This window comes from Terrapene carolina, unplaced genomic scaffold (genome assembly GCF_002925995.2).
Source record: "Terrapene carolina triunguis isolate 2854851 unplaced genomic scaffold, T_m_triunguis-2.0 Scaffold66, whole genome shotgun sequence".
Taxonomy (NCBI): Eukaryota; Metazoa; Chordata; order Testudines; family Emydidae; genus Terrapene; species Terrapene triunguis.
Window position 1 is genome coordinate 72084263 of NW_020664417.1, and position 26959 is coordinate 72111221.

Sequence of the window (26959 nt, forward strand, 5' to 3'; positions counted from 1 at the left end):
TGATGGTGGGGAAAGAGTCACTTATATTGTGCTATTTTCAGTTTTGTTTCTTTCTCTTATATACTTAGTACTGATTGGTTGGTTAATTAGTTAGCTGACTCCATAGTCCAGCAGAGGAGTAGAAAGAGTTTGCCTAGGTTTCAGATAGAGAACTCCAGCTAAGCTTTTGAAACTTTGCATTACTTTTCACTGTGTTTGTGGGGACTAACCTGTTTAGATTTGAATTTTTCTTTGCTTTTTATTTATGTATAACTGTGTGAAGATTATGTATATGGATTAAGAAGTATCCTTGTTATGTAGTAGAAATTAAGCTGCTGCTATTATTATTATTATTTTATTTGCCATAATATTTTTATAGAATTGGTACTTAATTTTTAAGTTCATTACTTTTTTTTTTTTTTTTTGACTTGTGGGGAGGTTGACACTGTGCAATCCTTGCTGAAAATCCCCAGTGACTGAATTTTGGGTCTCCATATGCTTTTCTGTAGGACATGGGTGTTCAAACCATGGCTTGCGAGCCATATGTCTCTCTTTTACAGTTAGTGTGTGGCTCAGGGAGCCCCCCCATTCTCTGCCTACCAGACTGGGAGGGAGGAGCTCAGGGCTTCTGCCCTGTGGTGGGGCTAGGGCAGAGGTGGGCAGACTACGGCCCGCTGGCCACATCCGGCCTGCGGGACCCTCCTGCCTGGCCGCTGAGCTCCTGGCCCGGGAGGCTAGCCCCCGGTCCCACCCCTGCTGTTCCCCCTCCCCCGCAGCCTTAGCTCACTGCACTGCCGTGCAATTCTCTGGGCTGAGGGGTTCTGAGCTCCTGGGGCAGCGCAGCTGCAGAACTGCGGCCTGACGCAGTGCTCTGTGCTGCACAGTGGTGCGGCTGTAGCACTGCCAGCTACCGGTGCTCCAGGCAGCACGGTAAGGGGGCAGGGAGCAGGGGTGGTTGGATAAAGGGCAGGGGAGTTTGGGGTGGTGGTTGGGGTGGTCAGAGGGCAGGTAACAGGGGGGTTGAATGGGGGCAGTGGTCCCGGTGGGGCAGTCAAGAAGGAGGGGGGTTGGATGGGGCAGTGGGGGGCAGTCAGGGGACAGGGAGAAGGGGTGGTTGCATGGGGCAGGGGTTCCGGGGAGGGGGGGTCAGGAATGAGAGGAGGGGTTGGATGGCGTGACAGGTGCGTGAGGCTAAAGTCACAGAGCTCAGCAACTGATGATGATGACACAGCACAACTTGTTGCTGAGCTCTGTGACTTAATCCTCGTGCACAATTATTTCAAATTTGGTGACAATATATACCTCCAGACCAGTGGCACCGCCATGGGCACCCGCATGGCCCCACAATATGCCAACATTTTTATGGCTGACCTGGAACAACACTTCCTCAGCTCTCGTCCACTCACGCCCCTTCTCTACCTACGCTACATTGATGACATCTTCATCATCTGGACCCATGGGAAGGAGACCCTGGAAGAATTCCACCACGATTTCAACAGCTTCCACCCCACCATCAACCTCAGCCTGGACCAATCTACACGGGAGGTCCACTTCCTAGACAGCACAGTACAAATAAGTGATGGCCACATTAACACCACCCTATACCGAAAACCCACTGACTGCTACGCCTACCTTCATGCCTCCAGCTTCCACCCCGGACACACCACACGATCCATCGTCTACAGCCAAGCACTGAGGTATAACCGCATTTGCTCCAACCCCTCAGACAGACCAACACCTATAAGATCTTCACCAAGCATTCTCAAAACTATGATTCCCGCACGAGGAAATAAGGAAACAAATCAACAGAGCCAGACGTGTACCCAGAAGCCTCCTGCTACAAGACAGGCCCAAAAAAGAAACCAACAGAACTCCACTGGCCATCACCTACAGTCCTCAGCTTAAACCTCTCCAACGCATCATCAGTGATCTACAACCCATCCTGGACAATGATCCCTCACTTTCACATACCTTGGGAGGCAGGCCAGTCCTCGCCCACAGACAACCCGCCAACCTTAAGCATATTCTCACCAGCAACCACGCACCGCACCATAACAACTCTAACTCGGGAACCAACCCATGCAACAAACCTCGATGCCAACTCTGCCCACATATCTACACCAGCAACACCATCACAGGACCTAACCAGATCAGCTACAACATCACCGGCTCATTCACCTGCACGTCCACCAATGTTATATATGCCATCATGTGCCAGCAATGCCCCTCTGCTATGTACATTGGCCAAACTGGACAGTCTCTACGCAAGAGGATAAATGGACACAAGTCAGATATCAGGAATGGCAATACACAAAAACCTGTAGGAGAACACTTCAACCTCCCTGGCCACACAATAGCAGATGTAAAGGTAGCCATCTTACAGCAAAAAAACTTCAGGACCAGACTCCAAAGAGAAACTGCTGAGCTCCAGTTCATTTGCAAATTTGACACCATCAGATCAAGATTAAACAAAGACTGTGAATGGCTATCCAACTACAGAAGCAGTTTCTCCTCCCTTGGTGTTCACACCTCAACTGCTAGCAGAGGACCTCACCCTCCCTGATTGAACTAACCTCGTTATCTCCATACTGATTTATACCTGCCTCTGGAAATTTCCATTACTTGCGTCTGATGAAGTGGGCATTCACCCACGGAAGCTTATGCTGCAATACTTCTGTTAGTCTTAAAGGTGCCACAGGACCCTCTGTTGCTCAAAACTTGAAGTTACCTATCACTTGGACAAAACCAAAGCATGTTGTAAAACAGATTCCTCTTCCCCAAAACTATTTTAACACCATCCCTGGCACAGTCCACTTTCGCTACACCCACAATTGTCATTTTCAAATGATAGCATGCCGTACAAGCTCTTCATCACTACAGGTGCACAGGCTTTTCCAAAGGATAGTTAATAAACCATTTAAAGCAATATATGATTAGATTGAACCTGTGGTTTGGCAAATGATCAAGCTGTTCTCTCAACAGGCTGCAATGGAAAGTTGCTTTTTAAATCTGGCTTAGGGCTAGTGGAAGATCTCCCAGGATGGGGAAATATCTGGGTGATGTAGCACCATCATAGCAGCTCCTAAAATGTAGGCTGGCAGCAGGTGGCTGAGAGTAAAAACAGTAAGGTTTGTCCCATAATAAATCTTAAATCTCATAATGATTGACTGTATCAGAGGATTTAATATTTTATTTGCAATTCTTAACTATTTACTTAAGATTAAAATACAAAGGATTAAAGAAACAGATACAAATGTTTTTTGTAATGGTTTTGTTTTAGCTTTTTTTAAAGCTAGAACTACTACTGGATTTCAAATTTTTATATTTTAAAAAACTGCATCCTGTGTTTGTGTGTGCGCTCTATTTTTTGTGCAAATGGGTAAGTTTAAGTAACAGATGTAGCTGTATTTGCAAGTGTCTCAAAAGTGAACAGCCTACCCTGTTCTTTGTTTGCCCCTCTACTACTCCTTATGCTGTGTAAAGGCTCTCTCTTGTAGGAGGAGAGAATTCTGTCTCCTTTGTTTTTTAATATTAGAAATATCAATTATTATAAGACACTGAATTGAGGACTGGCACTTTTAATTTAAAAAACCTAGTAGAATATATTTTGTTATAGGTGATACTTTGATTCATCATACGAGTGAAGGACAAATAAGCAAGGATGGTGTTGCCATTAATTTGCTGGAGTTGAGCTTGGAAGATCTGGATTCAGTGTCCAGCTCTTCTGCAGACTTCCTGGGTGACCTTGGACAAGTCACTTAATGTCTATCCCCCCTGCCCCCCATCTGTAAAATGGGGGATAATAATTCTTCGTTTATCTCTTCCATCTTTACAATCTATGTAGACAAGACTGACAACATTCTTTAGGCCAAAGACACTCTTACTACATGTGTACAATGGGTAGCACAGCATGGACTCAATTTTGGTTGGGGCTTTCAGGTGATACCCATAATAAGATAGTCCGTTAAAAATAACATTCTTATTTTTCAATACAATTTTAACATTTTCAGCAGCCACGTTTTAATTAAATAATCCATGGGAATGGATAGACTAATTCATATGTGAGAATATCAGATTATCACACCCACCTTGTCTCTCTCATATGCATCCAAAATAACTTTGTACCTATCTTTTTCTTTTATGCATAGCACACAAAGCAACAAAGATTGTGTTATTTAAACTGGTGGACTGGCAAATTAAAAGCCCAAATTCAGCAAGTGTTGGGTCTGTGACCTGTTTGTCCATTACTAGGGTGCCCTGGAAGAAGAAAAGTTTAGCATAAGTGGAACATCTTTAGAAAAGCACCTGCCCTGAGAAAAAGGGGGGTGGGGAAAGGATGTACAAACAACTCAAGGAAAGGTGGCTTGAAGAAAGTCAAAGATAAGGTATTTCTTTCAAAATCATTAAGCCTTGCAGCATTTTTGAAAGACAACCAGTGAGGCACTCAAGTGAATCCCTTTTGAAAGGGAGCTCTGTACTTTGGGATTCTCCACAGAATTTTTTTTTCTCCTTACCATTCTGGGGGTGGAGAGGAGATCTTCCCCAGCAGATAATACTTGTCAGGCGGTAACATAGAGTGATATGTGCTCATCAAACCCTTATGCTTTGTCTACATTAGGGAAAATTAGTACTTGTGTCACATAGTTTGCCATCATCAATGCAATTGCACTGGTGATACACTAGTACTTATACTGTTGCTAACAGCGGCTTAGCTGTCTTAACCATTATCACAACAAAATGTTAAAAAAATCCTTGATCCTGTCTAAACTAGGGATGAAATTCTGGTCTCACTGAAGTCAATGGGAGTTTTGCCATTGACTTCATCAGGAGCTGGGATTTCAGCCTGCAGGCTTAGATTTATTGCAGCTCCGGCCCGGGCACTGTTGCCCACGGGGCTGTAATACAGCCCCAAGTTTTTCTAATATACGTGCATGCTTAAGCTACACTGTATGTGACAATGCCAGTATGGTAAGGTGTAATAAACATGGATCACCATATCTTTTGCTGTGGAAGCACTGTAATTCTGTCCCATGGTTAACACACTGCTATTGTGTTGCTGCTGACCATGTGAAAAATACTTTGTATAGCTAATTCTCCAAAAAAAAAAAAAAAAAATTACACTAAAAGCTTTGCTAGTGAACTCTTTCCCTCCCCCCTCTTCACGCTCCCTTTATCTTTTTCCTTTTTAATTTCTTTAATCTCACAAAGTTGGCCCTAAACATGAAGAAAGATAAAAGGATGAAATGGAACAGGTTTGTACTTTTAAAAAAAATAAAGTGCAAAAATAATTCATAATCCTCAGGCTCTCTTTTTGACAAGAGAAACTAATTGAAAAGTCCAGTCTTAAGCTACAATATCTGTCTACAATTTGATTAATTTACAGGAGACTATATAGTACTCGTTTTCTAGAAACACATATTTCAAGCCATTCAGATTTAATTCAGCCATCCTGATTATTTTCATGTTCCCATTCTTATTTTGATATGAGGCCTTTTTGTCCCTTAGTGTCCAATGTGAGTCCACATATTAGTTAGCTTCTGTTACCTAGGCAACTGAATATCCACAACAATGCTACAGTACCAGAAGCACTGGCACAAGAAGCAGCATATTCCCAGATGTCTAGCATCACTCTAGGCATGTCATTTTTACAGGGGACATTTACTCGGTGACCTCCTGGGTCCTTGGGTGATCGGCACTTTACTTCATGCATGGCTGTCTTTCTGTGTCAGAGTGATAACAAGCAAACAGATAATCCTGACAGGCCTGAGTTTATCCGTCTGCCACTTCTGGCCTCTGTTAGTGTAGACAGGATGTATTCTCTCTCTCTCTTTCTCGTTCTCTCCCTCCCTCCCTCCCCCCCTTCTCTTGCAGTAGCCTTCTTAATGTAGTTTAATGGCTTTACAAAGCCAGGCAGAAGAGCACTTTCCGCAGTGGCTGTGGTCGGACCATGACCTCTCACCATGAACTTGGAAGGGCTTGAAATGATAGCAGTTTTGATCGTGATTGTGCTTTTTGTTAAAGTGTTGGAACAATTTGGGCTGATTGAAGCAGGTGTAGAAGGTAAGGGAGTTTATTTCAGTGACTTCTAAAATATCTTTGTTATGATCTCTTGTAACAATGCAAGGGGCACCTGTAAACTAGATGTACGGTACTACGTGAGTCACCCAGAGATGGACATGCACAACAGGAGCTTTGTGACTTAAACGTTACAAGTTGTAGTGATGGTTTTTCTTTTTACAGCAAAAATGTCATTAAAATACTTTCAAGTACTGTACAAATATAAAACTAGATGTTTAGCAAAGACGTTAAGAATTTTAACTCCTTATTCAGGTTTATAATCTATAGTTGTAGCAATCTTAATAGATCACAAGTCAGATTTCAAAATCGTTAACATGCAAATAGATTTTTATAAAATGATCTATATCTATCAGCACATCATCTGGGCTGGGAGTGTTGTAACCAGCTATACATATTTTATTATAATTGCCAATCTGATTAAACTATCCTTCATTATCAAAGTAAAACAATGTGTTCAGAGGAAATAACTGCAATCCTTGGCTTCAAATGAACAACTCTAACATTCACTGAGGGCAGCCAAGTGTATTTGCAAGTTTGTTTTGCTTGATGCTGTTTATCATAGACAATTGTCTGTTAGCCTTATTAACAAAGTTTGTATATAAAACAGTAAACATAAGAAATCAGGTGTTTGCATTTCTTAAGTATGGCTTTTCTGAGTGCTCCTTAGTAAAACATTTGATTATTGTGATCTTGTTCTTAAAGCATAGTTATTCTTTTCATTTAAATAGTTATTCTACCCAGGAAACTGGCTGCAGTGTAGTACACAAATACACAGATATTGTTCCCCAAAATTTTACAAGGTCTTAGATTATTTCAGCCAATTTCTTAAATATTCCTGTAAGCCTGCATTTTAGACTATACATGTACTTATACACATACATTTGGGATCTCAGCCTATAAAACCATAATCTGCTCATAGACAAACAAATACAAAAAAATCTCGGCAAAATATATTTGCCAGGCTTAAAGTAATCCTGTGTGTGTAACCTTTTAGAGAAACTCATTCTTTTCTTCAAGTGATTTTTAAGAGTGTTCACTGAAAACTGTCTTTTCTCTCATGCTATATATGTTTAGAAATGTGTGGACATAATTACAACTCTTGAAAATGATGGTGTCTCCCACAGATATATTATCAGATGCATTCTTGTTAAAGCTTGTTTTTGGATGGTGTGTGAGTGCATTAGAGTCCATGAGAGTGCATTATTATTGGTATACATAACTGAGACCTTATGCTTTTGAATATATTATTAGACGCTGATTTTGTCTTAAACTTGTTAATTACAAAACTGAAATATCTATACTTCAGTGTAATGGTAAAAATTACCTACAGATTGTATTTTGTAAGAGGCTATCATTGTGTTTAGTTGGTATATTTCTATATATTCTGTTTAGTATGACTGTTGTACCCCAGTGAGTTTCTATGGTAAAATCCACTATTGGTGTTCTTTGTTTATTTATTTTATATATAATGGTGGTAATTGGGAGACAGACTATGGAGATAGACTTGCTTCTCAGTGTCTGTAAAATTCCTGTAAGATGTATAAAGGTTTGTAGAACAGCTGACTACTTTGTTACAAAAAATCTGGAGTTCAAGGAGAACTGTCAGTCTGCATGTGCACACAATCAGTTTGGTTTTTACCCCTTATAACACAGCTTTCCAGAATGTCAGCTGAAATAAACCATAAGAAAAATATAAAACGTATTGCTTTGTGGTATTCAAAGTGTCATAGGCAACAATATGTATGGAATAAATGCATATTTTGTTGAAATTGCTCATTAGATTTATATATGATTAAATACACAAAAATAGGGCTTACACAGAAAGGATGAATGGATATTGTGTGTTTATTCATGACCTGCAGCTTTACTCCCTGCATGTTTCTCAGACCTGGAAAATGAAGGTTTTGAATGAAGCAAGAGGGAAATTAGTGGTGGTTGTGTGTTTGTGGTTTTTTTTATTTTTGGCAGTTTTACTTGGAGGATTTAAACAATTGTCTGAGGTGTTTTAGATAAACTATATTTAACTATACTCTCGCACATATGCTGCTTTGTGATACATGTATTGCATGTGTAAGTGCTGAAAAGTTCTTAGAACATTTAAAAAAATTAAATCGTACACAGTTACAAGCCCATTCATGATGCTTATATGGTTTTCTAAAAAATTTGATAGTGTCCTTAAAATATTATTCTTTGTGATATTGCATTGATGCCACTTTCATTAGGTGTCATCCCTTTTCTGTGCTCTAGGATTCAACTTTCCTAGTAAGATCTCCTTGCATGTTATATGGAAAACCAATAGCTCACCTTGATTGACATTTGTTGGCTTTCTTTTCACAACACCGAGAGTTGTTCTGTGTTCTCAGATATTTGTAGATCTGTCTGGAAGTTATTTTTAAATTCAATAATAATTATGGATCCAAACTAGGACACCAAATCAAATACTCCTTTAACTATGAAGTTCAGAATCATATTTGAACTTCAGAGTTCTCTCCTCCAGATGGAACGGAACAAAACCAAACCTTGGATCTGAACACACTCAAATTTGGGGAAGCTTGAATCTGGATTTGAATTTTGTGATTCAATCAGCTACTTAATCTAGAAGGGTCAAATACTTACCCTATTTTAAATAGACAGCAAAATTCCATTTACTCAATTGGGATTCTGATTTTGTTTTAACTACATAAATATATACATTATTCAGTATCTTTCTCAATATTGTGGTGCGTATTTACTATGCAATGTTTGAATACATGCCATTATGCATGAATGTAATTCAATATGAAGGTACTTTTTGTATGCAAAAATGAAGTATTATAATGGCAGAATCAGAATATTTTTTTTATTTTCCAATCTGCTGCACTCACCTAAGTAATTGGATATTTTGAATGGGCCTTTCCAATCATCCTCAGTTGCTGAAAGATTCTGCTGTGATTATAGTAGGAGTATTTCCAAACTAAAAGGAAAGATGTTTTTAAATATGTATGACAGATATTAAAGGGAGAAACAACAGTATAATTATACAGATCACAGGACTTGATACTTGTAATGACTCTTCAATTGCTTGTGAATTGAACAGGTGCCTACTGTCCTGCTTAGGTGTATCTTGTTGGTGGTTTTTCAAAGGTGAGTATTTACTGTATTGATACACTAATAATGGAAACATTTTAATGTTTTACTAAGGTAAAAATTGAGGTTTTAAATGTTCATAATAAACTGCACATGACTTGGGGGGAGGAGGAGGAGGGAAGGACAGGCTTGATAGATATAAGAACAAGTACATTAAAATATGCTAAAATCTTAAGATATAACAGTAGTCAGGATATCAGTTTATATTTTATAATGTTTGTAGTTTCTTATGAAAGGTGGTAATCTGTGTACAAGTTAAGCAAATTAACCTGATACAGATACAGAAACAAAGTTTTAAATATATATATTTTCCCCTCTGCATCTAAGACATTGTGGGCGAATTATTAAAGTTTGGGTGGTCTAATCTGGCTTTTTAAAACAAATATGTAAGAATAAAGTTGATGTGCCTTATAAAGAGACCAGCCCCTTCTCAGTTACAAAAATTAAAATGGTTCTCTTAACAGTATGTTGTCAGAATTTGAATTTCATTTCTAAAACTAAATGTATAATAAAAGGTTGTGAAATGACCCTGTTCAATCAGATAAATAATAGAACATACACTGTGAGGGTTGATGTGGAGTGAGAACACACACACACACACACACACACACACACACACATATCAACAGATACCGTTCAAAGCAATAAGTTGACACTAATAAAATTCACCAAGAAATAAAAGCTGGCATAAAGGGTAGTTAATGTTACACTGAAACATGGTTTGTTTCTTATAATTTCCCTGGCTATAAAATGTTAATTTCATGATATCAATAATAGTTTCAAAAACTTCCTCATGAGCCCTGAGAGTGGCAGCAGTAGTTTGCACAGAACTTTACAGCTGAAATTATAATGGAGATAAATCCACTGGATCAGTGGATTGCTGTAAAATGCTGGGTATTTTGATGAATTGCTTTCAGTTGGAAAACAGTGCATGACCATGGATATACAGGGAGTTGCTGAGTGATGTCCTAGTGCTTTCTTTTTAACAAGCACTATGTATGACTGGTAATGACAGTCTCTCTTGAGTTACTTGTGGCTGCTCTTTTTGTTCTGCTCTGAAAACAGCAGCTATGTTCAATGTTTTGTGACCCAAACTGGAGTCTGCTGGGAACTTCAGAGTAATCACACTTCACTGTGATGTCCATGAAAGGAAGTGTGTGTGGGGGGAGGAATTGTCACATCAAAGAATTAATATTGATGAGCACTAGCCCGTAACAATCACACAGGGTTGTGCACCATTCTGCATTTCTTAAGAATGATACTGTACACTCCTCCTTGTTGTCAGAGTGTTGCATGCATGGATGTTTTAAAATATGGTCCTAAATTAGAATGTGAGTAGACCTAGCTGAATGTGTCATTAGGGAAGTGGGGGGAAATCTTGGACATTTTAAAATTGGCCTTTTTGGTCACTTGCTTAGAAATACTTTGCTACATTATATCTTCAGATTTTTCAAGAGAAATTGAACAACAGCTGTTAAAGCAAACCCCTTAACAATACTCAATAGCTGCAATGCAAGCAGTAGATGGAAATCTAATATATTCAATCAAGGAAAATTGTACTGTCTTTGTTCCATACACAATAAGAATAGGTCATCTGTACATTTCAGATATTTATCACATTAGAGGTATAAGATTCTGAGTATAATGTCTGAAAACTAGAAATGGGCAAGTGTAAGAAGAGGGGCTAGGTAACTCAGGAAATTAATAATGGGTTCCTTTAACTTGTAGCTCATTGTTATGACTAACATAATGGCTGAGAGTCATTACCTTCTGACAGCTGTTCAATTGCCTTTGTGAAATGTGTTAGTGGCCTCAGTTCAATGCCCAGTGAAGAACTTCCCTCCTGGGACTAATTGCTACTTTTGAAGATGATACTCTGCATTTCTTTAGTGTGCTGCATCCACAGATCTCAAACATGGGTAAATATGTTGTAGATGGCTTCAGCAAATACTGCAAGGGTGTAATAGGTATGGAGCCTGCACCACCCTGTCACCCATCATTGACTGGGCTGGCCAATTAGAAATGATGTACACTGATAGAATAACATCAGGGTACTTACACAGCCATTGCCATGTAATTGATAGTAAATAAAGAAAATTAAGCTCCTGTGCTGTCAGCCTGATGCTTTTCACAAAGCTAAATATTTAAAACAAATCCCCCAAAAATAATGGGAAGGCATTAAAAACACTTAATCACAAGCTAATATGTAGCCTGTCGCTAACAGCTTAACTTTCACGTAGGCATGTGGATACTGGGAGAATCTTTTTTTATGGCGCTACTAGAATTATAGTTTCTAAAAGTATTTTGGAATAACATAATAGTGCCCATAGGTGCTGGAATGAGGGGTGCTGTGGGTGCTGCTGCACCCAGTGGCTTGAAGTGGTTTCCATCATATACAGGGTTTTCAGTTTGGTTCAATGGCTCTCAGCACCCCCACTATACAAATTGTTCTAGCACCACTGATTAATTAGTATCAAGCAATTGGTATTACTCATTCATAAATTCTCAGGCCAGAAGGGACGGACCATTGTGATTCACTAGTCAGACCTCCTGTATAACACAGACCATTGAGCTTCCCTGAATTAATTTGGTTTGAACTACAGGATATCTTTTTAAAACCCATCCCATCTTCTAATTGATGGAAGATCCACCATAAGCCTTGGTAAACTATTCCAGTGGCTAATTATCCTCACTGTTAAAAACGTGTGCCTTATGTCCTCTCTGAATGTATCTAGCTTCAGTTCCAGTCATTGGATCTTGTTATACCTTTGTCTGCTAGATTAAACAGCTCATCAGGTTTTTTTTCCCCCCCTCCCATGTAGGTACTTATAAACTGTCAAGTCACCCTTTAATCTTCTCTTTGTTAAGGTAACTAGATTGAAGTCCCTCTCTTTCACTATGACATGTTTTCCAATCCTTTAATAACTTTCATGGCTCTAAATTTTCCTCTGAACCCTCTCCAGTTTATCAACGTCCTTGTTGAATTACAGAAACTAGAACTGTACGCAGTATTTCAGTGGCACTGGTGCCCAACAGAGGTAATATAACCTCCATACTCTTTCTCCTTATCCCCTGTTCATACATCTAAGAATACTACTGGCCCTTTAAGTCACAGTGGGAGCTCCTATCCAGCTGATTATCCACCATGACCCCAAAGTCTTTGAGTCACCTCTTCTCAAGGTAGAGGCCACCATCCTGTAAGTACAGCATGCATTCTTTTTCCTAGATGTGTGACCTCACATTTGACTGCACTGAAATGCATATTGTTTGCTTGCACCCAGCTTACCAAGCTATCCGGATTGCTTTGTATCCAGTGTGTGCCATCATTTTTAATAGCACACTTAAAGTAGCCAATAGTCCAGAGATTGGCTGGGTGTCCATAATACCAGATCTATTCACAGGCTTTCTAATAGCCCTGTTTTGGGGGGCACTTGTAACTTCAAAACTGTATTCAGACATCTTTACCAAAAATGCATACTAAATCAGTTTAACACCTGCCTATCTCTTACTATTGTGAGGATTTTAATATTGATGTTTTTTTACTCATCCTTTAAAAATGTATTTGCCTTAAGTGGAATTTTGCAAGGTTGACTTATGGTATATGGGACACAGCACAACCTTATACTGTTTATAATAAATTAGATGAAAATTAAATCCATTGGGGAGAGTCAGAATTATTGTTTAGTACCTTCCAAAGAAAGGTAGTGGCTCTTTTCAGGGAGAATTCAATTATGAATGACCATTGCTATCCTCCTTGTTTCATTAACAGTAAATGATGTAGCAAGCAGGTAAAATTGAAAGAAATAGAGCTTTACTGAGTATGTTTGAGAGGCTGGTGTTACAAGCCAAGACTCTCTGTATGTCTCTCCCCAGCTTCTGGTCAGTTCTGACTCCTGATCCTCTTTCTCCAGTTTTGATTTAAATAATACATTCTTTGAGTGATCTCCTGTGACAGGGGGCCTGCAGGGTTCTATCCTGTCCCACTGGACAGGAGTGTGCTGGGGAGAGTTATACATTTTAGTATGTAGGAGCACTTGTATGCTGATGATATTCAAACTGCCTTCTAACATATCCAGTAGGTCTGGAGACTGCAACCTTTCCTCTGATATGGCCATTGCCACAATTCCATGTGTTCTTAGGATGTCCCAAAACAGATCACATTACAGCTGAACTATTGAAAGGTGCTCTACTTTAGGATACAGTGGAAAGCTTCAGCTAGTGAAGAATGTGGCTATCTATCCCTTAGGCAAAGGAAGTCTGTGTGAACATAAAACATCTGAGTTGCAATCTGCATCCTGGTGTAATTGAAGGGGTTGGTTATTTTCTGAAAAGCTCTGAATAGCCTGGAACCTCTCAGTCTGGGGATAGGCCTCTTCTCCTATTCATACTAGGATTCTATTAACATAAGAATGGCCATACTGGGTCACACCAGTGGTCCATCTAGCTCAGTATCCTGTCTTCCAACAGTGGCCAATGCCTGGTGCTTCAGAGTGAATGAACAGAACAGGTAATCATCAAGTAATCCATCCCCTGTTGCCCATTCACAGCTTCTGGCAAACAGAGAATAGGGACACTTCAGAGCATGGTTTTGCATCCCTGCCCATCCTGGCTAATAGCCATCAATAGACCTATCCTCCATGAACTTATCTAGTTCTCTTTTTGAACTCTGTTATAGTCCTGGCTTCACAACATTTTTGGGCAAAGAGTTCCACAGGTTGACTGTGCGTTGTGTAAAGAGATATTTATTTGTTTTAAATCTGTTGCCTATTAATTTCATTTTTGTGATCCCTAGTTCTTGTGTTATGAGAAGGAGGAAATAATACTTTCTCCCCACCAGGCATGATTTTATAGACTTCTATCATATCCCCCCTTAGTCATCTTTTCCAAGCTGAAAAGTCCCAGTCTTATTAATCTCTCCTCATATGGAAGCTGTTCCTTATCCCTAATCTTTTTTGTTGCTCTTTTCTGTAACTTTTCTGATTCCAGTATATCTTTTTTGAAATAGGACAAGAAGATCTGCATGCAGTATTTAAGATGTGGGGGTACCATGGATTTATATAGAGGCAATATATTTTCTGTCTTACTATCTATCCCTTTTCTAATGTTTTCCAATGTTCTGTTTGCTTTTTTTTGACTGCTGCTGCACATTGTGTGGATGTTTCCACAATGACTCCAAGGTCTTTCTTGAGTGGTAACAGCTGATTTAGACTACACCATTTTATATTGCTCAGTGTGTTTCTCATCTCTTTTAGAGCAAGTATGAGAATATCTTGGTTAAAGGGAAGGGTGCGGAACTTCCTGCCAAATTCTTACTGTCTCAGCAAACAGGCTGCTGCTGCTTATACTCTTGACCATTGATTTCCTATTGTGCTACTTAATATGGCACTTAATTTTGTCTTTTGGATTACAAAATGTATTACTTCCAGTCCCAGATGTTTTGCTGCCAAAGGGCACTGTAGGCAGAGGATGTCATGTGAACACACTCTTTGTATGTCACAGTTTTACTTCTGCTTCCTATTCACCAGGTTGAATTCCATTCTGATTAAAATCTTCATGACGCCTTGTGAGACGCATTTGACTGACTTTTTTCTTAGTTTTGGACTATAGCCAGTGAATGCTTATTTTGTCAATGGACTTGGATGGCACAGGCTATGGTGGGTTGGAATTGTACCAATTTTGGGGAAGGCATATCTATCTTCCAGTAGTATCTGTCTAAATGGGCACAATATAAATGTCTTGTTAGAGGCAATAAGAGTAATGGGTTGTTGAGGATTTTTTAATCCAGTTTTTAATAGGTCATTCTTCAGTTTACAGTATATTGGGCAAAATAGCTCAGTAACTTTTTTCATATTGTAAGAGTATAGTTGTGGTGGAAGAGAAATTGTCCTGTAATTCACCTTGAGTTAATAGATTGAAATGAATCTGAGTAGTAAAATCCAGTCATATTTCTAACTAGTATTGAGTATCTATTACTACTACTACTACTGTTCTTACTGTGCTCTTCATCTATAGATCTCATAGTGCTTAACAAAGGGAGGCAAATATCATTATTCCCATTTTACAGGTGAGGAAACTGAAGCCCAGCGTACTAAAAAAATAAAAAATCCACAAGCATGTAGGGACAAAATCAGGATGGCTAAGGCACAAAATGAGTTACATCTAGGAAGAGAGAAATCAGTAAGAAGAGGTTCTTTAAATACCATTGGAACAAGAGAAATATGAAGGCAAGTGTAGGCCCTCTACTTAGTGGAGAAGGAGAGACAATAACTGATGACATTGAGAAGCCTGAGGTATTTAATGCCTATTTTACTTTTTCCATAAAAAGGTTAATGGTGGCAAACAATTAATAAGGGGGAATGAATGCAAGTCAAAATAGGGAAAGAACAGGATAAAAATACTTAGATAAATTAGATGCATTCAAGTTGGCAAGGCCTAATGAAATTCATTCTAGGGTACATTTAAGGAACTAGCTGAAGCAATCTCAGAACTGTTAGTGATTACCTCCATACAGGATGTATCCCAGAGGACTAGAGAAGGGCAGAGTACCTCTCTTTAAAGGGGAAGGGGGGCAAAGAGGAGCCAGGGAATTATAGATCTATCAGCCTAACCTTGATACCTGGAAAGATACTGGAACAAATTGTTCAACAGTCTGTAAGCACCTAGGGGATAATAGGGTTATAAGGAATAGCCAGCATGTATTCGTCAAGAACAAATCATGCCAAACCAACATAACGTTTTTTCTTGACAGCGTTACTGACCTAGTGGACGGGGGAGGGGAGTAGTAGACATAAAATACCTTGGTTTTCAGTAAGATTTTTGACACAATCCCACATGACATTCGAAACGTAGCCTAGATGAAGTTAGTGTACCAGTGCACAGTTGGCTCAAAGATCAAAAACCGTAGTTATCAGTGGTTTGCTGTCAAAATAGAAGGGCATATCTAGTGGGGTCCTGCAGCCCTGGGTCTGGTACTAGCCTGGGTCTGGTACTAGCCAATATTTTCATTAATAACTCTGTTAATGAACTGGAGAATATCTTTAACTTGAAGATGACAACAAGGGGAGGGATTGTAACCACTTTGGAGGACAAGATTAGAATTCAAAATGACCTTGGCAAATTGGAGAGTTAAACTGATATCAGTAAGATGAAATTCAGTAAAGACAAGTGCAAAGTACTTCACTTAAAAAGGAAAAATCAAATGCAAAACTACAAAATGCTAGATCACATGTGCAGCTTCTCTCCTATCCAGTAAGCCCTGGCTGAATAATTGGCTAGGCAGTAATACTGCTGAAAAGGATCTCGGGATTATAGTGAATCATGATCAAATATGAGCCAGTAATGTGATGCAGTTGTGAGAGAGGCTAATATTTTGGGGAGTATTAACAGGAGTATTGTATGTAAGACACAGGAGTCAACTGTCCCTCTTTACTCAGCAATGGTGAGGCCATAGCTGGAGTTTTGGTGCCATGCTGTAGGAAAGATGTGGACAAATTGGAGAGTGTCCAGAGGAGAACAACAAATGATAAAAGGTTTAGAAAACATGATGCATGTGGGGGAAAAAACTGGGCGTGTTTTTTCTTAAGAAAAAGACTGAGGGAGTATCTGCAAGTCTTCAAATATGTTAAGGGCTGTTTTTAAAAGAACAGATAATTTTTTCTCTGGCCCCTGAAGGCAGGACAAGAAGTAATGGGCTTAATCTGCAGCAAGGGAGATTTACATTAGATATTAGGAAAGCCTTCCTAACTGTAAGGGGAGTTAAGCACTCAAATGCGCTTCCCAGGAGGTTATGGAAGCCCTGTTGTTGGAGGCTTTTTAAGAACAGGTTGGATAAACCCCGTCAGGGATGGTCTAGGTTTACTTGGTCCTGCTTCAATGCAGGGATCTGGAGTTGATAGCATCTTGAGTTCCCATCCAGTCCTGCATTTCAGTTAGCCTAAGTAGCTTTCATTGATTCATTCAAAGACATTAAGAGCAGAATGAACACTAGATCATCTCGTTAGACCTTGTATATCACAGATCATTAACTCTCACTAATTATCCCTGTATTGAGCCCAGTAACTTATTTGACTAACTCATATCTTCAAGAAATGCATTGAGTCTTGATTTTGGAGACTTTAAGAAATGGAGAATTCACCACTTACCCTGGTAGCTTGAGCCAATGATAGTCATTGTTAAAAACCTCTGCCTAATTTCTCACTTGAATTTCTGACTTCAGCTTCCAGCCAAGTTGACTTTCTCAGCTAGATGAGAGCTTTTTTAGAACCCAGTATTTTCTCCCAATGATGGTACTGATACACTGTAATCAAGCCACTTCTGACTCTTCTTGGATAAGCTAAATAAATTGAGCTCTCTAAGTTGCTCACTGTAAAGCATTTTCTCCAGCACTTGAATAATTTTTGTGGCTCTCTTCTGCACCATCTAACTTTTCACCATCTGTTCTTAAAATACAGATATCTGACGTGTACGCACTGCTGTCACATTCTGGGGTACAATTCAGGCCCATGAGGGGTTATTACTGCCTGCCCTGTAACCCTGGGTGCCTTAAATGCTCTGCTGCCGTGACCTACAACCTGTACACCTACAGTTAGCAAACAAGCATGTACTGAGGGCATGTCTACACTTACCTCCAGAGCGATCGATTCAGCAGGGATCGATTTATCGCTTCTACTGATAAATCGAGCGCTCTCGCATAGACTCCGGTACTCTACCGGAGCGAGAAGTGCAGGCGGAGTCGACGGGAGAGCGTCAGCAGTTGACTTACTGTGGTGTCTTCACCGCGGTAAGTAGATCTAAGTACATCGACTTCAGCCAAGTAACGAAAACAGTAAAAATAGTTACAAGCAAAAGTGAAGGACATGCAACTAAAAGTTTAAATTTTAATCTAGCATCTCTGATTAAGATGGTTTATCTCCCCAATCACTTTGTCCAGCATAGTTGACTGTCAGGACCTTCCACAGAAATGCAGGGTGCTGGGTCCCCTTGTCTTCCTAGGTGAGAGAGAACTTGTTTCTGTGTCCCTCTCTTTTCTAGTACAGTAAACCTTTTACATGGGTTCTTATCAAGATTATGCCCCAAAATAAAGTTAGTTCAAGCTGTGAGGAAGGAGACATGGAATCTGGTTAAAGGAAGTTTCATACTGCCCCTTCCTCCCCTCCCCTGTGTTTGGTAATATGCAAATTGATCTGTTCCTGCTCTCTATGATGCAAATGAATGGCCACTTGATATGTGATGGCCAATTGATATGTGGCTGGAGGCATTGGGCTGTCCTTATCTGGGAGAAATCTGTTTATCCACTTCCCAGACTTGTCTGGTAAACACAGTTTTTAGTTCTACATTTCCTTCATATTTGAGCACTTGGGTGGTTACTGTACATATTCCATGCAAAACTGTTAGTGATTAGAGTGTTCGTTTTCCAGTGACACCCTACATAACACAACACAGTTTGACATTAATGATTGGGAGTACACTGAACTGGTCAGGCTAGCTGAAACTCACTACCAGATACCAGTGAGCCTCTTACATTAGGATGCTGTTATGGTCACAACTCACTAGTCACCTGTTTATAGGCCCATATCCTCTTCAGAGTCCCTGCTGTTTAGGATACAGTCCCCCATTTTGTAGGTATGATCTGAAATCCTTGTTTGTATATGTATATAACTGCATTTGGCTGTATTAAAATGCATTTTGTTTGAATTATTTTAGCTTATCAGGTTATCCAAATTGCTCTGTATGACAGCACTGTCCTCCTCATTTACTATTCTGGCAAACTTTGTCTCATCCATAAATTTTATCAGCAGTGGTTTTATATTTACTTCCAGATGACTGAAAATGTTGAATGGCATTGGGATTACTAGCAATCCTGTGGAAACCTCCAAGAAACACCACCATTCAGTCACGATTCCCTATTGACAGCTACTTTTTGAGACCTGTCAACCAGTTTTTTTTATCCATTAACGTATCTCTATTTGATATTGTGTAATGCTAATTTTAAAATGAGAATGTCATGTGATACTAAGTCAAATACAATACAAAACTGTAAGTATATTACATTTATGTAGTTACTTTGATACACCAAACTTGTAATCTAAAGGAATGAAATCAAATTCCCTACCAGTTTTCCATTATTTTGCCTGAGACTGATATTGGTTACCAAGATCATCTCACTTGCCCTTTTTGAATATTGGTACAACATTAGCACTCTTCCAGTCTTTTGGAATTTCCCTGGTATTCCAAAACTTACTAAAAATAAACATCAGCAGGCCAAATATCTCTTCAGCCACTCTTCTTCTCCTCCTCCTCCTCCTCCTCCTCCTCCTCCCAAGTGCAAGTTATCCAGACCTGCTATTTAAAAATGGTTAACCCTTGTATATCTTGTCTAACATCCTCCTTAGTTACTAATGGACTGGAAAGTACTTCAGCATCCTCAGTGTATGAATAAATCATCCTACTTATTTCCGTTCTAAAGGTGGAAATATTTATTGAACATTTCTGCCTATTCTGCATAATTAATATTATTATTTCCATCTAGTAGGAAGCCTAGATCATTGCTACGTTTTCTTTTGTTCCTAATATTTTGAAATGTTGTCTTGTCCTTAGCCCTGCCCGCTATGGATTTTTCTCTGCTTCTAGCTTCCCTTATCAAATTACTGCACTTTATAACTTCAAATTTATATTGATTGCTATATATTTCCCCTTATTTCTAATCACGGTCTTCACTTCACCGCTGAACCAGAATTGGCTTTTGGCCAAATTTGTCCTTTCTTGATTGTGGATTTTGGTATTTAATAAACTCTTCTTAAAGATCTCCCAATTTTCATTCACTTTTTTTGTCTATTTTTCCCCTCCTAATCAATCGAGTCCTGCATGGATACACACTTGTGTATCCACATCTGATCTGCAAAAATTATCTGTGGATATCCACAGATTTGCAAGGCTCTATACTGGGGGCTGGACTGAGGCTCCGAGGTACACCCCCTCCTTCAGAGATGCACTGGCAGCTGTGGGGAGCCGCGGCAGACGCTCTACCTGTCCTAGGCTTGGGGCCTGAGCAGCCCCCAGTCCGTCCCTTCGGCCCAGGGCAGGTGGAGGATCCGTGTTGCAGTTCCTCACAGCTGTCCGTCCCTGTCCCCTCCCCGCTCTTACCGTTAGAGCCCTGTGTGGATACAAAATTTGTATCCGTATCCATGCTGGTATCCACAGAAATGGTCTACAGATATAAAGTGGATACCCATGGATTTGTAGGGTTCTACTAATCAACTTTCCTCAGAATTTTCCTCAGGTTTCTGCGATTAGCCCATTTGGAACACCGGGTATATCTGTTACTGGTTGCAACTGCCCTCTCTTTGCCCATAGTGAATGTAATGAGGTCATAACTGTTCCCTTGGTAAGCACCATCTTCCAGTCCAGTGATTAATTCATCTGTATCGTAATTAAGTCCAAAATAGCTACCTCATGTTTGGTGCAGTACCTCTTGTTTTAGAAAATTATCTGTAATTTTGAATGCATGTGGATTAATGGGCTTTTTAAATTATTACAGAAGAACATATTGGTGGGGGTCTGTTATACAGACCCTGACCAGTGTTTCCTCCCATGCTTATGAAATCCATAATTCTAAAACAGATAATAGTGTCTTTAACATAGAGTGGCACCCCCACACTTTTCTTTTACTCACTCTGGGCTTTCTGACTAGGTTATAACTGAGGATTTTCACACTCCAATCATGTGAGCCATCCCACCAGGTTTCAGTTATGCCAATTATATCAAATTTCTTTTTTTCATAAGAATCTCCAATCACACTTGCTTGTTACCCAGACTCCTAGCATTGCTGTAATAAGCAACTGAAAAATCTCTTCACATTCTTTGTCACACTGGTTTAAGTTGCTCATGACATGCTGAGTTTGTACTGAATTTGCTTTCTTAGTGCCCTCCTGTTCCTCTGTTTATGTGGTTCACTTCTTGCTGCTCCAGCTAGTCTCTAGCTCAGAGACTTAGCACCCCTACCTGAGAGATGCAAGCTGTTCTGTTTATGGAATGTGGCCCTTGACCCACAAAATAAAAATCTTCAGCTTCACACCAGTCATACAGCCAACCATTCAGCTCCCAGCGTTTTTCTGCCTCCTCTGTCCGAGACTACCACTTGGACTTCCCTCTTCTTCAGTTCTCTTCCAAGCTCCCTGAAGTCTTCTGTAATCTTTGTATTTTCAAGTGATGCTGAATCATTGGTTCCAATAGATCATCCTCAGTGGAGACTTACCAGACAACTTCATAAACCTGTCTAAACTTGGGGCTTACGTCTCATCTTTGCTCTGGGGATGCAGCGCACCACCATCTTGTCCTTGTGGCCCTTACTGTATTCTCTGACCACTCTTCTTAATATGGAGTCACCAATGACCACTGGTTGCCTTCTTAAGATGGTAGAACAGTTTCTCTATAGCTGCTTGCTTCATACACTAGGGACCATCAATCAGTAGCTTTCTGCTCCGTTCTTTTGGGGACAGTTTCCTCAGTAGCTGACTCACTGGGTACCTGATAATGATTCAGTTCTTCTAGATGGATTGAATTTCTCCTTGCTCTCTTTCCCCCTCTTGGTTCCAGATCACCAGTGTGATTTCTATTCATTCTCTCTCTCTCTCTCTCTCTCTCTCTCTCATTCTCTCATTCACCATTATCACTGATCTTTCCTCTTGTGGTGTCTGAGGTAAAGTCTTCTGAATGTGGTTGTCAATTAAATCTTTTTCTTTTCTTTTCTTGATATTGTGCAGTATTGAAAACACTGCTTCTGGGCTATGTATCTTCCCCTCCACTATAGCCCACATCTTGCACTTTGTGCACCAGAAATCTCTCCCGGCAGAATGGAAAACACAGGATATCTAAGGCAAGTCACCGATGTAGTTCCTCCTTGTCCATATTCACACCTGGTGCAGAGCCATACCTAAAACAAAAGGAACTACAGTCCCTTTCCAAACTGCTTCCTAAACTTCTTTGTTGCTCCTGTTCATCTAAGCTCAGAAGCTTGCATGCCAACATCCTAGCTCTTAAGTCCAGAAGGAACTATTATGATTGTGTAATCTGACCTCCTGTATAATATAGGACTTCACTGAACTAATACGCTGTAGTGCAAACAGGAATCATTTGGAAAAACCTCACATGCTGACTTAAATGTCAGTTATGGAAAGTCCACCATGAGCCCTTGTAAGTTGCTTCAGTGATTTGATTACCCTCACTCTTTTATTTATTTATTTATTTATTTATTTTTAAACAAAAATTGCACCTTGTTTCCAGTCTGAATTTATCTAGCTTCAAGATCCAGCCTAAGGAGCCACAGAGAAGTGCAGTGACGTGCTTGAGGTCACCTAGCAGATCAGTGGCAGAGCTAGGAATAGAACCTTGGTCTCTTGAGTCTCAGGCCAGTGCTGTATCCACAAGGTTGCATTGCCTCCCAACTTCTCGGTCTGCTTTTTTAGGCTTAGAGAGAACCTCTGTTTCTCCTTAGTTCCTTGGGTTTTTCTAGTAGATTAAATCTGACCAGTCTATTCATCCTTCATCTGATTGTCCTCAGATATTTTTTTCGTCAAAAATATATTTGACACAGCTGTGAAAGATTTACTCGGCCATAGGGCATACTTTCTAAATGTTTATAAAAGCAGTGTCTGCCACTTGTGTGATTCCTTCCTTTGAAGTCTGAAACTTAATTTATATTTGAAAGATGTGTGATGTGCTCTTGAAAATGTTTGTCACTGCAGATCTAACAGCGACCTTAAGGATAATAGGTGTGTCAGAAGCCTAGTTTCCTCCATTTTTTTTGGCGGGGGGGAGGTGTTTATAGTCTAACACAGAATTTATTTCAAAAGGAGCAACTACAACAGCGTCATCCCTAGTTCTTTTAATTAACCTAAAGTACTGGATGTCATTTTACAGCCCAAGGACCTGATTGTGCACCAAGGAAGTCAATAGGAGTTTTGCCAAAACTATGATTCAGCTCTGACAAATGACTCTTAAAAATGACAATGGGCTTCTGTGCTTGTCAATGATTTCCATATCCAGTTTTCTCCATTTATGGGGCTGTGCTGGAATGGAAAATTAAGTGCCACATTTGTAAAGTCCAGCCAGAATGTGAAGGTGAAGCTGGGTTCTTTTTCTCATTAAATATCACCGGTAGAAAAAGCAACAACCTCATGGTCTTCAGATTGTGGCCTCTTTTAAACCTGGGTAATTCTGAGGTAAATTGGATTACAAAGGTGTAAATAACTGTTATCAGTGGGGTGCCACATGTGTAACTGAGGGCAAATTATAGCTCTGCAAGTGAAGCTTACTTAACAGTGCTGATTGAGAAGAAACAGAATCCAGCTCATTCTGCCACAGTGCTAAAACAAGTCGTGTTTTTTTGTTGTTAAATATTTATCACTAAAACTTGTATTCAGAGTCTCTTCTGCAACTGGGAAGTGAATCTGTTCATGAGAGGGTGCCATTTTTATATCACTCTTAAATATCATTCTACAGCTAAACCTCATTGAAATATTACTGTGCCTTCTGCTTCTTTGCCTGCCTTATCTTTGAGAATAGATTTAACCAATCTAAACAAGTAAAACACAATGGTTTCTGGGTGCTAATAATTCTTAGTTCAAGCTAATAATTAATAAAACTGGGGCATTTCTTTTTAAAAGACATCCAGCCTGGATTTAAAAACTTGAGTGATGGATAATATATCATATTACTTGATAAATTGATCTAATGGTTAATTACCTTTGCTATTAAAAGCGTGAGCCACATTTCAGTTTCAATTATTTTAGCTTAATTTTCTAACCATGGGATTTTACTATGTCTTTGCTAAATTAAAATGCTGTGTAGCATCAGATATCTTCCCTATGTAAGTTTTTTTTGTTTGTTTGTTTTAGACCAGGATCAAGCCACCTTTTAATCTTCTCGTCAATAAACTAAATAATTTGAGCTCTAGTAGTCTCTTATTTTAAATCATGTTTTCTAGGCCTCATCATCCTTTTAGCTCTCTTCTGAACTCTCCTTAACACTTTAAACAGAATGTTGAAAAACTTAACACCAAAACTGCACCGGTGTCTTAAAACTAGTCTCATCAGTACCAATACGCAGAGATAAAATCACCAGCCTGCTACTATTCAATTCAGTAAAAAGAACAGGAGTACTAACACGGCTACTATTCTGATACTCAATTCTGTGTTAATGCATCCAAGGATTGTCAGCCTTCTTTACACTTTCATGTAAAATATGTCTGCATGTATTCTTTCTATGCAGAGCTGTAGATAAGTCCAAATTCTACTGTTTCTTTAGCAGAACCCATTAGGAAATCTTTGGTAATTGAATTTTTCTATTGAAATTACAGTGTTAGGTGTGTGACTTTCTGCAGTGAAGTCTGATATGATTAATACAAGTGTTCAGCCTCCTCTGCTTTTTATCTGTTTTAAAGGATTTTAAATTAACCTGTTTAATATCATACCATGAAAGGTGAAATAAAGCATTGAATTAGAAGAGCTGCTTCAAAATACTCTCCCACTTGTGACTGGATTCTCTAACCAATTTTCAGAGAATCTTCTCTTATGGCAATTTTGAATATTGGTGAACAGACTTTTTTTTTTTTCTTTTTTCTTATTGTCATTGGAGGGAGGACACACTTTCTTACACTTCTTTCTTTACTCTCCCTTCTCAAAGGAATACATAATATTTTAGAAAGTGTACTTCAGGTGGTTTGGTGAGTAACATTAACCAGCAAGCTATGGTTTAGGTAGTCTTGCTCAACATCATAGTAAAGTAACAGGGTTATTTTGTTGTAGAGATTAACCAGCAGGGAAGTCTAGTTTTGATTGGAATAGGACACAGCTCTTTAACAGCTGAGGAAAGTATTTTCCAGAACAAAATCCAGCAGTTCAGAGTGAGGGATGTTTGTCCAGTGGCTTCCCAATGCCATGCAAGAAGCCTGGGTTTTGATTTCTGGTCTCATGATCTGTAGAAGGTCATCTGGAGCTGGGAGCATTATGGAGACAGTAAATACTCCCTCCCCCAAAAGCTTATTTTCCATTTCTCTATGCTAGTGTAAGGAATCCTCCTCAGAGACCATTTGAATGATCCAAAAGCAGTAGATGCAGTGCATAAGTTAACTGAGCTAAAGCATAGTTTCCCTCAGCTGTCAACAATAGTAGCATTTATACCCTCTCTCTGGTCTCCATCTTGTTGAAATCCTTCAATTAACCACCCATCTTTTTTTAAGAGTACTTCAAAATATGACTTCACAGTAAGAATAAATGGATAAAACAGAATTGGAGCTACTAGACTGAATGTTTGAGGTGCAGTGTTCCAAGAAAATAACTGTCCAAAAGCTGTAAAACATCTCATTTAATAAAAAACATACAGAGAAACAACCTCCTCCAACATCTCATATCTCTGGTCAAAATGGCTTGTCTGACAAACAAACAAAATCCTCTGGCAGGTGACTGCATATAAAAAATCTCAGGAAGAAAGGATATATTTTGATGTAGAAGAGGGGGCCTTAACATGTTAAAGCTGCAACTAGCTTTCCCATGGAGACACTATTTTTGGCTCCATAATTAAGTGGTTTCCATTAAAATCCAGCCATTTCCCACTCTAGTGATTTAAAGCTAACACCATATTCCCTGATAACTTCAATTTATTGCAAGTAGCAAATAACAGTTGTAATGGTGGATATTGTAAGCCAGCAGTTTATTTGCATTAATTTCTGTATGACAGTATTTTGGTGACTGCTCAGTATGGTGGTGATATCGATGTGAAAAAGAGGAGGTTTTCCCCCCCGTCTGTAATGTGTGATGCATGTTAAAGGAATTACTTTATAATGGAATATCTTCCTAGAGTAGATGAATAAAGAAACAATCACAAAAAAGCACTCTCCAGACTGTTATAGCCGTACTGTTAGTAAACAACCATACTTTGGTTTTTAACTCTTGATTTTCTTTTCTGTTCTTTCTTTAGCATTATCAAACTGTGTGTGGTATTTTATAGCTCTTGTTTTCAGCATCCTCTCGTGTTATTTCCCCCCCCACACACACACACCTTGGGTACATATAATTTTACAACAATTTAGCGCTATAATCAACAGATTAGGTTTCTCCCTGTATTCTGTTCTGTGAAGATTCTGCAAGTTTACATAGTAGAGCCAAGTTCTAATTTGTCTTCTGTTTTCATGCTCAGTGTAATTATGAGCATGTCTGGTCTTCTATTTAGTTTTTCCACTCACATGTATTATATATAAATGGCATTTGTTGCCATTTACAAAAGCTGGCCTTGTGTTGTGAATAAATAACATGTGCATTAGAGCTTTCTGGTAAAATATGCATTTTGGATTTATTATGCATAATATATAATTAAATGGTGTTCTGATTAAGGCCTCAGCTGTGGCAGAAGAACTCAATATTTTCTCAATAGAAGTAGAATCAGTGTTACGAGTTTTGGAAAGTCTCCCTGGATTTACTCTGCATATTTAAAGGCGGTGGAGGGGGGTGGAGGGAAGTACAGCATATGTCCTATTTTAAATTTGCTGTGAATAAATCTATATATTCTAAAGTTAGGAACTGCTTAAAAGTTGTGGTCACAATGTACCATATTGATTTCAACCCTTTTCCTATTAAAATCAACTGAGATTCCTGCTTTAAAACTGATACTCCTAATATAGCCACCCATTTCCACTTTGTATGTGAAAGATGAAAATACTGACATGATAAATCAAGGAATCACATATATTAATGACAAAACGCACAGTAACCATAGCAGTACC

At 39.2% G+C, this 26959-nt stretch overlaps 1 protein-coding gene across 1 annotated transcript in view; it reads left to right on the forward strand.

The window, feature by feature from the left end:
- The first annotated feature begins 5939 nt into the window (after positions 1–5939).
- The window catches only part of KCNIP4 (potassium voltage-gated channel interacting protein 4), a 403978-nt gene continuing 382958 nt past the window's right edge, over positions 5940–26959 (forward strand). The window contains exon 1 of the mRNA XM_026648010.1: positions 5940–6039. Within this exon, the coding sequence (XP_026503795.1) occupies positions 5940–6039 (100 nt within the window). The remainder of the gene's footprint in view (positions 6040–26959) is intronic.